The 12059-nt window shown below is 33.4% G+C and overlaps 1 protein-coding gene and 1 non-coding gene across 3 annotated transcripts; one reads left to right on the top strand and one right to left on the bottom strand.

Moving 5' to 3' along the window:
* Positions 1 to 1324: 1324 nt before the first annotated feature.
* LOC144571761 (5'-3' exonuclease family protein) lies at positions 1325 to 9509 on the bottom strand. Of its 2 annotated transcripts, XM_078321133.1 has the most exons (15): positions 9236 to 9509; positions 8613 to 8796; positions 7399 to 7484; positions 7214 to 7252; positions 7088 to 7106; positions 6722 to 6781; positions 5967 to 6094; positions 5370 to 5438; positions 4728 to 4813; positions 4203 to 4312; positions 3808 to 3858; positions 3168 to 3226; positions 2489 to 2533; positions 2292 to 2366; positions 1325 to 1807 (listed from the first exon to the last, which is right to left on the bottom strand). In XM_078321133.1, the coding sequence occupies exons 1-15, from the start codon at positions 9389 to 9391 to the stop codon at positions 1691 to 1693; spliced, it is 1284 nt and encodes a 427-aa protein (XP_078177259.1). In that variant the 5' UTR covers positions 9392 to 9509; the 3' UTR covers positions 1325 to 1690. The 2 variants fall into 2 exon arrangements, with proteins under 2 accessions (XP_078177259.1, XP_078177267.1); XM_078321141.1 differs by lacking the exon at positions 6722 to 6781.
* A 270-nt stretch (positions 9510 to 9779) lies between these two features.
* TRNAE-UUC (transfer RNA glutamic acid (anticodon UUC)) lies at positions 9780 to 9853 on the top strand. The gene has a single exon. It is a non-coding gene; the product is annotated as a tRNA-Glu (tRNA).
* The last annotated feature ends 2206 nt before the right edge of the window (positions 9854 to 12059 follow it).

The raw sequence follows: 12059 nt of genomic DNA, 5'->3' as shown, positions 1-12059 counted from the left end.
AGAATATCATTTACTAGTGTAGCTACAGAACATTAATTTATGTTGCAGTTTTCAAGGATCAGAGAATGAACAGAAAATTTAAATTTTGGTTTGGTTATTTCATGTTTGGGTCAGTTTTTTGTGTCAGGGATCGATATACAGTACAATGAATCATTCTAGATTGGAGTTTGGTTTAGGTTTCAGAAATTACTAATTTAAATTACCCATTTGATCGATTCATTCTGGATTTTAATTTGGTCAGTTTTGAATCTTCTGTACAGTTTGGTCAAATTTGTGCAAATAACAGAAATGCAAATGCAGAAAGATAAAAGTTAGAGGGAAATACACCAGAAATTATGAAAACCAAACTCTACTCAGTCCAATTGATAACTAATTGACAAGCCAAAAAATATAAATTTACCAATATAGGGATAAATTAGATGGAAAAATTATAGTGCACCAAACACTTGACTAGTAAAACAGGGATACGAATAAACGTTTCTTTAAGGGATGTTGATGGAATTTCTTCAAGATGTGTATAAATTTGTTGTAAAGAAAAAAAAAATAAGAATAGTGATTGTACTCATCAATAGGGCTGCAAACGAATCAAACCAAATTGAACTTACTCCAATTTGAGTTTGGTTTAAATTAATTTCGAATCGAGTTTTTTACGAACTCAATTTCGAATCTTTTATGAACTTTTTTACGACAAGAAAGAGTGATTGTAGTCGCCGAAAGCGAGAGGTGAAAGTTATCTAGACTTTTATAACTAAGAGTAAGGATTACGACTTACGAGTTATGACTTATAGCTGCGCGACCTTATGTTTTAACTTTTAAGTCATTAGTAAAAATCAACGGTTCACGTTACTTTGAGATTCGAACTAGAATAGTTCACGAACCTATTTCGAACAAACAAGGTTCAGTTTGAATTTGGTTTAAATTAATTTCTAAATATTTTGAATCAAATTTTTTACTAACTTTTTCGAATCAAACTCGAATCGAATCACAAACTACGAATTTTTTGTGCAGCCCTACTCATCAGTGAAAATAATTGCAAGCTATATATGAGTTTCAACAATTATCAGTTTGGACTTTGGAATATTTACCAGACGGTACTTAAATCTGCCCAAAAATTAACCTAACTAATTCCTGGTTATTGTTTATGTAATATTTAAAAGAGTTGTGAACTCCAATGGTTTAGATCTCTTGTCGAGACTCAACTCTTATTGAAATTGGGGACGCCATTACTGATGTAATGGTCTAAGAATTTGCCGGACATAATAATGTTTTGGTATGCTTCATCAGAGACGAACGTTTACTATCAACAAAAGAAAAGAAAAAAATCCTAGAACATTCATTAAAAAAAAAACACATTTTTCCTACTTGAAATAATTAGTAATAAATGCAGTTGGACTAAAATAATTGGAAGAAAAAAAATGTTATCCTTTAACGACCAATGAGTTCATTTTGTATTACAAAATTCTCTGCCTTTTCAAATTTGTTGTTTCTGCTAGCTTTTTCAGGATAAAAGAAGTAGAATTTGAACGACCCCGGAGAGCTCCCTTTCTGGACAAACCCGTTCCACTGATATATGTACGGATCAAGTCCTGGCAGTGCCAAAATGAGATGCCAAATTGTAGGAGAACACAACTGACATTGATTTCATCTCTTCATTTTTGCCAGAAGATTGCTGATTCTCTTAGATATTATTTTATGTGTCGAGCCTTGTCCAGAGCTTAGAAGCTCTCAAAATGACTGAATTTGTGTTGAAGCCCTCAGCATATGCTCCCAATGCTCTTAAGAGAGTTATGAATTTTTCTCCATTATCCTGAGAAAAACATACATAATAAAAGAAAAATTTTTCTAAAAAGAAATAAAATTACTAAATTGCAAATAACACATCATTCAGAAAGACAGTTACTGACATTACTTCGCCTTAAACACAACTAGTTTAATTCGTCAATAAAAATGACACAAATATATTATAAAGACAAAGTAATAACAATTGGAATCTCATATAACCTATCTTGAATGATGCCATGTTATTTCTTTTATCAATAAAAATGACACAAATATATTATAAAGACAAAGTAATAACAATTGGATTCTGAGTATCTCCATTTGCAACTGCAAAGCAATTGCAAATGCCAAAGTTGGCAATTACATTTTTTATTGCAAAAACAATTGCTTATTTTGCGAGCCACATCAAATTGCAATTGACTTGCTTAAAAACTAACTTTTGCAAGGCCTTCTTTGGAAGTTTGTTTTTGAATCTGTTGTATGTTTTATTGCAAATTTATTTTATTTTGTACCTCGGGCTTGTGAAATAGAATATCTGATGTCTCAAAAGGAACCATGTATGATGGCAGATCTGATCTTAAAGTTGCCTGCAAATTTCATAAGAAAAAAAAAAGATGAATAAAATAATCCGCTAAGAATTAAAGATAGAAAAAAAAAATCTGACAACTGATATTTCCCTCAAATATGAGGGCAGCAACTTAAAATTTACCAATTGTTTGCTAAGACGGGCTTGATCAGATTTTGATATCAGTGCCTGTAAAATATTTCAAACGTATCACATCGAAATTAACTGGCCTATATCATCAAACAGATAGGAGTGCAACGCATGCATGAAAACCAAAGCATTACAAGTCGAACAATTTGGAAACTTTTGCCATTTTATCTATTTCTCTATCTTGCTTCCTAGCATGGTTGGTATTAAGTTGCAATACAGATAGACTGATAAAATTGTGCACATATGCAGAAATATGCACCGCGATTAGAGTTTTTGGGATCAATTAGAATTTGACTTAGGGCAGCTAGAAAATTAGCAAACTTCATTGAAACCATGCATTTATGGGAACAGATTTTCAGAGGATACATATGAGAAAGAGGAATCAAATGCCTCCAAAATTGGTGCTACTTTTATGTCTTCACAATCAGAAAAATTGAAATTGTATATTGAAATAAAAGTAAAACGAATAAAGGTGGTCTGTCCTTTAATATCACCTTTTAAGTTTCTCTAAATGCATGCAAATGAATTAGAATTAACTCTGTTTGGACAGGGGTATCTATAAATCAACTAACATGGCCAATTTCTTGCAATTAACTTCATTTCATGATGTGTGAAAATGATAGAGGCATAAAGTTTTGGGCTCTCTTAAGGAAAATTTTACTTAAAAGTAAACCTGTTTAAGTTTTTCCTCCTCAACTTGATCCACAGAATTAAGCAGATTCTCCAATGAACCTATCCATCAAGTAAAACGTATCCAAAGCATAAGTTCAATTTACTTTCTCTTTTTATAACAATAACCTCATTAATTCTTTTACAAACATTGAAAATCATATAAACCCTGTTGAATCAGAAGTATATAAATTGCACTGCTAAAAGATGTACAGCATCAAATAAAGACCACTTCCCTAATTTCTTCACAAGTACAAAAACTATAATTCTTCTGTTTAAATGGTGAAGAGCATAGAACATATTTTATGTTTACAAGATGTAATTCTGGTGTTTCCCAAGTTTTGCATGGCAAGAATGACACACAGGGGAATGCATAGTACTTGAAAATTCTCCAAGGGTAGGCAAGAGCTTGCCACCTTTTTTAAAGCTCAATAGTTGTAATGAATGTAATAAATTAGCATTCTATTGTAATAGTGTTCCGATTATGGTCATTTTACTCAATTTGGACTTGCTTGGCTTCCTTATTTTCTTTTTAGTTCTTTTTTTTCTAAAAATAAAATAAAACAAAATTGCAAGACAGAGAAAATGAACCCAAAAGTATACATGAATACAGAATAAAATGAAAATGAAACAAATTGACATACCAAATTTTGATATGAGATTCACGGCTTTTACTTCTCCGATTCCCTCAACCCCTGAAAACCATAAAAGATACTAAGAAAATAAAATTTCTGCCACTTTTTTTTTCTATCTAGACCTTGGGCCAGATAATTACGACATGTTGTACGGTTGCGAACTGATCAAAGAGAATTGGATAAAGTTGATCTTTCTCCACGACTGAGGCAATTAAATGAGCTTTGACTAAGTAAATTTGGTATGAAACGACTGCTATTTGGAGGGAACCAGTAGTAATTGGTAAAGATCAGGATCATCAACACTTAAATTTCACAGTTATGAAATTCACGACTAAAAAGATATGCAACCATTAATAAGAAAAAAGAACAAAGCTGAGAGAGAGAGAGAGAGAGAGAGAGAGTGCCTGGTATGTTGTCAGAGGCATCACCGGCAAGAGAAATGACATCTACAAACTGAGACGGTGTCAGGTTCCCAAACCGCTTTTGAAAATCTTCCATCCCGAAAGACACCATCCTATGCGTACTCAAAACCAGTCACAACCTCATATTCATGTTAAATCAAATATATAGCATGGTATCAATTATTGTGGCTTAATACCAAATTTGAGAAAATTGGTACTCAATGTTCATAAAGCAATTTTTGCTACTGACAGAACCAAATTAAAAAGTTTTTGCTTTGTCAATAAGAAATGTACTCACTTCCCCAATATTGAAAGTCATAATGAAGTTACTGAGCCTTGACTGAGGGTTAATAGCAGAAATGAGGATTTGAGTTAAGTTTAGTGGTGTGATTAAGTGCTTGTTCCACAGAATTCGTCAGCACAAAGAACTCTCATTGTAGAGAATTTGTGCAAGTATAACAAAGGTACATATGCAATGAAGCATACAGATACCAAAATAAATAGAGAGAATATATTATGGATACTGACTGGGATCCACGAGTAGCTATTCTCAGAAGGCGAAGAGATGGTGATAAGATTTGAAAGAAATCTTTATCTGGAGAGACCACTCGCACCTGGAAAAAAAATCCGCACAAGCTCATCAAAAGTATATAAAATCCCTGTAACAAAATCAAGTACTGCAACCCCCAACCCCATCCCACCTGACAAAGGCACATTTTCACCCCTCCCATTATTATTAAAATTTTCAGAAAGGATAGTTTGTGCATCTTAAGGAAAAAGAGGCACAGGATATATTTAACATTTTCTGTTTTGTGGAGGAAGAATATTTCTTGTGTTTTACAGGGTTATATGGTGAATCATTTTTAATACAGATAAATACTATTATTTAAGAAATTGAAAGGATGAATCAGAAATCCTCTAATATAATATATAATGACAAAAGGCTGTTTCATGAGAAATAAAACTGTATTAGAAGTTCTTATACCTCTCACTACTATGCCAGTCATGATTTAGAGTGATTCTAATATTTACTGATTGGGCTAAGTTCAATTCTTTTTTTTTTTTCATCTTTGCTCATTATATGGTAAAAGCTCAATGGGTCCTGAAACAATGCATTGTACTGACCAAGCAAGGTTACACAATGGCACCAGACCAAGGAAAGAAACCAACCCTATAACCAGCAGAAATGCTGTTAACAGCTAATGTACCAATCACATCATCTGCTTCGACTCCTGGAACCTACAAAAGTGAAAATTAAAAAAAAAGGATGAGTTCAATTATTTAGCACCAGTACCGGTACAATCTGATGCAGTATGTTCTGAATTTAATTTAAAAGGTTCTTCATAGTTGCAAGTCAAGATTGGTTATTTATTTGATTGTGATTTGCTTCACTTTATGGTAAATCTTGCATACTAAAGACTACTTATGTTTATGCAGAGTATATTGTAATTCAGATTTTTCTCTGCTCCATCCTAATATTGTAATCCCTCCTTTTTCTTTATTTCTTTATCTCTGCCTCTTTCTATGCTCTATTCTAATTTTTTGAGTTGCATAACAATCTCATCATTTAATTATTAGTTCAAAAAAAACCTAAATCAAGGATGATGTTGCTAGATTTCGATACAGAATATAGGTCTACAGGCTTTCACTTTAGTTATATATAAGCAGTACCACTACTAGAATTAATTAAAACCACATGATTTACTTTCACTTTGGTTATATATAAGCAGTACCACTACTAGCATTAATTAAAACCACATGATTTACCTCAATAACTTTAATTGACAATGCCTTAATAGAAGCTTTTACGTACTGAAGGGCCTGTACCACAGTGTCAGGTGTAGGTGTGCGATTGGCCTTGTATTTTGAATACAACATGTGCCGAAATGTTAGACCTTCGTATAAAAAAGCATATGAAAGACAGTTAGAAATATTAAAAATAGAGAAAAAAATTGTTTACAAGATGCAGTCCCATGGATTATGCTATAGGGTTGTGATACCTGTAAGAGTGGAATGTTTAACCCATTGAAGCTTAGTTTGGGACTAAAACATCAAATTACGGCCAAGTAACCCCTTGGATGACCTCTATTAGTGTCTGTAAGGTACCATACAGTTGAATGCTGGTTAAATTCAGATGTCTGATCCATGCTTTGTGCCAGAGTATTCACAATAAGTCTTTGAAGGAAAGACTACTATAATTAATTTTATTCAATTCTTAACTTCCCCTTATTTTGTTCTGAGCCCATCAGAATAACATTCACTTGATTGATAATAGTACCAGATTCAAGGTATTATGAACTAGGAGATGAGAAAAGCACATAACCAAATTGAACATCTTGGAAACAAAGAAGAAATTCTAGAAAAAAAAGTTATTGGCCACTTGGCCTTTTCAATACAGCTCGTCTAAATGAATACTGTTGCGAAAGTGCTTGCGAAATAGGTTTATTCACTCTTGTAAAAAGAGAAAGATTGTTTACTGACAGTTAGAAAGGGATTTGACAAGTTGCATGGAGTCATCTTACCTTTGCCATGATTTAGTCGCAGTGTACCAGTATTATTATTACCATTACCATACGGAACTCCTGAAAAAAAAATGAGTACAAAGAAAAATAAAATGCAGGGCCCACTCTTATGCGACTTATTTTTTAGTAGTAATGTATTATTTCTTTCACTAAGTCAACATGACCTGATAGTACAGTACAATACAGGTAATAGTAAGCATCTATTGGGGTTCCTTGGTCCAATTTGTTAATGTTTAGGCCTAAATATACACAAAAAAAAAAAAAAAAACAACACAACAGAGGAACAATATGGAAAAGAAAAACTTTGGAATTCAAAGGGTCAATTTAAAAAAAAAATTGAAGTGTGAAAGTGCAACATTTTCTCACCATCATGGTCAAACACCACCTGCAAGGGATTTCAACTCCATTATAACACTTCTCCAAAATGTTTAGAATTAAAGAAATACTGAAGAAATCTAAGACAATAAAAAAAAAAAAAACATAATAACATACTGCAACATGCGTAGGCAAGAACTCCAAAACATCCAATAACTGCAAGAAATTAGCCCGTGAGATAATATTGAACACTGCAAAGTTACCAGTGTTTTATAGTCCAAAAGGTATGGACCACAGTGAAGCAGTTTTCATACATCAAAAGAGGATAATAATTTATAAGGGAGAAAAGAAAGAGGGCTTACTAAATTGAGAACTCTAAAAATGGTAAGAACCCAATCTCCATTTCCATCAGCATATCTGATGCGGCTGTCTTCATGCGACAGCCTTGCTATGTATCCATACAATGATTAGACAACAAAAGTGAGGAATATTTCACATATGCTGCTAAACAGCAGACTATGATCTATGTTATGCAAAACAAGAAATATTTCCAAGTTCCTACTGAACATGGAAAATAAGTACCACATAATCCTAGGATTGGCAAACAAGAGGGTCCAATCCAGATCAAATTGGGTCAATTTAAGTTCTCACTATATGTAGGGTTGTCAGGACAAGTTTTTTAGGGCTCGGGTCGTTTACATCAGATCATCTCAGGTGCAGGTTGGTTTTGATTCAGATAATGTTTCATCCTGGATTGAATAGGTTTTTGGCTTTGGTGGGTTCTGGTTTGGATTCAGTTTGGCTTTAGGCCATTTAAAGTTGGAATCAAGTAGTATTATTATCTGTTGTAAGTTCAGTACAACAGATCAAAATGTCATGTCAGGTGGTAAAGTTCGAGTCATGGGTGGCTCAGGTTACAAAATGAGCAGGTTGGGTTCAGCTAGCTGACATATTATGTAGTTTACCTTTTACAAAAGTCAGGTTAGATCATGTTTATGTTCAGGTGGGCCCTCTCCTAAACTTTACGAACATGACACACTTACCCTCCAATTTTCTCCAATTATGCATAGAGATATAGAAAGAAAAGAAGAGACCTTTTGGTGTCTCATATAGCAACTAGTGTTGGGAGGAGTTGAAAAAATTATTACTCAATTTTTCAAGGTATTCAGAGTAACCCATACATTTTGCAGAGTATACACCCTATGGGTATGCTTGGTTATTTCTTCATAGAAACATGCTAATCATGCTTCAAATAAATAAATAAAAAATCCAACAAATCAAGATTATTATGAGCATTTCTGTATGTGTTGGTCTGGTTTGGCAATATTTTCCCTATCCTTGGTTTCATCAGTATTCTGTGCATAATTGATGTTTCATACTTTCATGTAGGACTGAGGGCAAATTAATTTCTGCGAAGTCCATAAAATCTAACAGTACCTTCAATAAAGGTTATGGAATGTACCAATATCAGCTAGAGTTTGTAAATTTCAATCATTCATGAGGGTAATAAAACTTAACTTTCTCAATTAATATTCAAGAAAAATTGAATCAGTTAAATGTTATCATAATTAAGTACCTAAAAGTTTGTAGTAAGCTCTATACATAAGGGATGTCCCGTCAACAAGCATCACCCTACCATTGGAGAGTGCCAGTTCAGTGGGACCTGAGAGACCTTTTTGCTTCGGAATATGTGCAGTCTCTTCCAGAGAACAACTAGTGGCTGGATCTGGTTGCTTGGTAATTGAAACAGTTGAATAACCCTAAGTAAGACGAATTCATTAAGCTAGTCCATATTAGTGAATTAAAATGCTAAACAAGAAGTCCACATTTGCAATTGCTACTAGTATGGCAGTGTTCCTTCAATGTTCAATCAGGCTAAATTTTAACCAAATTATTGTCAAGTACCAATTAACCTTTAATTCAGATAAATCCTAAATCGAGCATAATTTTGGCACAATTATCCCTTGATACTGTGGTTTGGACATATATCAGTAACAGAGGTATGAAATCCATGAGGGAAAAGCTAATAAAACATAAATAAAAGAAAAGGGAAAACTGGAAAAGCAATTGGTTCAGTATTGAACTGTACAAGCAGACTACAGGCAACGTGTGAAATGTAAGGTATCTTATTGCATATCTGTTAACAGCTGACGTATTATGAATAAAAAGAAAGGTAGAAAAATATATCGGAGGAATTACATTTCTGACGATGCCAATTTGAAGAAACTTTAATCGTGAAGGAAACTGGAAAAGGCGGCTTTTAAGTTGGATAGCCCGGCCGGAATGAAAGTAGCTTGCACTTGCCCCGTGGAGACTTCCCCAAAGCGAGTGGAGACGATGGCACGCCATCGCCATTGAAGAGGGAGCGAGTCAGTCAGAGAGAGAAAGTGAAAGAGAGCGAGCTTTCAAAAAGTTGTAGCCTCTACCGAGCTTTCGAAAAAAGTAAAAAAGAGAGTGAGCGAGCGAGCGAGCTCAGTTAGGGTGGGCGCTAATCGGAATCGTATCCTCTGCGGAGAGCTTTTAATCTAGTCCGTTCGTTTTGAAGCGAACGGGCAGAAAAAGGGCAGGGCAAATTTTGAGAATTTTTTCAATTCGGACAAGATCTGATCTGGTCCGCTAGATTTAAAATAAACGGACCAGATTAAAAACTCATCACAGCTCCGCAGAGATACGATTCCGGCGGTAATCAGGGTGTGAGTAAGTTATAAGAATTAGATAAGATAAAATAAATTATAATCACAAATCCATTGTCGTCTAGTCCGGTTAGGATACCTGGCTTTCACCCAGGCGACCCGGGTTCAAATCCCGGCAATGGAAATTTATTTTAGATTTTCTTGTAATTGTAATGTTTTGCTGCAATTTATCACAAGTACTTTTTGACGAGGATCTTATAAATTTTAATGTTTGCATCTAATCAATTGTATATCAATATTTGCTAAAGAAAATGTAAAAATATAATATAAACATGTATCGGATACGTGGAGGAAATGAAGGTTCGTAAACTTCTTTTCTCAGAGAAGATCGTCGTATTCATTTTTATATGATGATATTTATTCGTATTCATATTCATGTAATATGTGTTCACTTTAGCATAGGTGAATCTATGTGTATGTTATGAGATGCTAAGCCACTCTTATAATATTAAAAATCATTATGTATATTAAAATTTAATAATTTTGTTTTTAAGTTTTTATATAGTTTAGCTTTCTTTATAAATAATAAATGTGTATTTGTAGCCTAATTGTTAGAGTTTCATTTGATGTTACTATGTTAATGAGAATTTGGATTCAATTCTCAATTAAGATATAACAAAACTGCACGAGTAGGAACACCTCAAAAAATCTTTTTTGAACACCAACAAGCGAGAGCTTTAATTACATGAACTATAATTAAAGACGTAAATAAAAATGCTTAGTGTCAATGTGATGTCCCTCCGAAACCCCTGAGCGCTCTCTCTCTCTCTCACACACACACACATATGATCACCCTTTCTCTCAGTCAAACCTAAATCGCACCTCCTCCCGCTCCTCTTCTTCACCAGTAAAATCATAACCCCACCTCCTCCCGCTCCTCTTCTCTTTCTCACGCGTTTTCTTCCCCAATGCCAGACCTTACTCCTCCCGCTCCTAACCCTAAATTGTGACTTCGGCCACCTTGCGTCTTATCTCCACTTCTCCAGCTCTCCTCCAAAGATTTGTAAAGGTACTCTCTTTTTTTTTTTGCTAAGCTTCAATTCTTTTGATACGAGAGACTTTTGTTATTCAGTATTTTGGTCTAATTGCATAAAAGGGTAAACAAAAGATGTTTACTCTGGAGTGTCACCTTAAATCATACATATAATACACTTCTTTTCTAAAGCCAATTCTTTTGGAAACTGTTAAAAATTGATGGATTTTGATTATGTCTCATGATTCCTATGTCTCCTTATTCCTATATCTCTTGATTCATACTGTTAAATTAGGAGACATCATACATGATGTAGGTTAATTAATAGACATGAGACATGAAACTGATAAAAATTAATCTAAAAATTAAATGGGATAATTGGAATACACAAAATAGAAAGGGAAATAATTAATAGCCGTTTAAAAAAAAATGATGCAATATATACTTTTAGAAAAAAAAAACAATGGGACAATTGGGACAATACAATCCTAAAAATTGATGCAATATGTATTAATAATATTAATAGATATGAGAAAGTGACAGTTGTTGACTTTTCTAAAGAGAATTAATGCAATATGTATTTTTAGAATTAGAGTTTAAAAAAAAATATGATTTTGCTTTCCTAACAGAAATATCAATAACATAATTGTAAGCTGTTTATGACTAATGTATTGTGCTTGTGCAGGAGATGTCAAACCCTATTTGCTGGAGATGTATGTGCGTAACTATTGTGACAACCTCACACACTGCAAACAACAATGGTAGAAGATATTATAATTGTACGACTACTAATCATGGATTTGTGGGGTGGTGCGATAAAGTTAATTTCCACCAAATGCAAACTCAATTCATGCTTCACTTATTTGAAGAAAAAATGAATATGACGTATAAGAAACTAGTAGGATTATTTCTAATCGGTTTTCTAACTATGTTTTTTATTTAAATAGCATGCAATGTACTTGAATGACATGTAATTGTAATGACTTTAGTTATGTGATGTAAGTTTTTTTATGTAATGGTTTTAGCATGTGATGTTAGCTATAATTTATAACAACTTTGGCATTTTGTTTTGTTTTTTAAAGAAATTAATTTTATGTAAAAGATTCATTCTTTTTGCAATTTGAACATCCCAAATTGTACTAATTAGGAGCTCGTACCACTGGTACCAATGTTGCTTGATATGGGTTGTCAGTTTGCGAACTACATGAACAAAATACAAATGTTAAAATAAATGCATAAATAAACAAACATTTTTTACTGTATCTGACTTCAAATAAGATATCAAGTACCAATCCAATGTAAATAAGACCATCACTTGAGTTTAAATGAAATGTTGTCTTATTTGAACAAACTAGTT

This window comes from Carex rostrata, chromosome 2 (genome assembly GCF_964058835.1).
Source record: "Carex rostrata chromosome 2, lpCarRost1.2, whole genome shotgun sequence".
Taxonomy (NCBI): domain Eukaryota; kingdom Viridiplantae; phylum Streptophyta; class Magnoliopsida; order Poales; family Cyperaceae; genus Carex; species Carex rostrata.
Note: the sequence above shows the minus strand (reverse complement) of the source record. Positions and strands in the feature narration are given on the sequence as shown.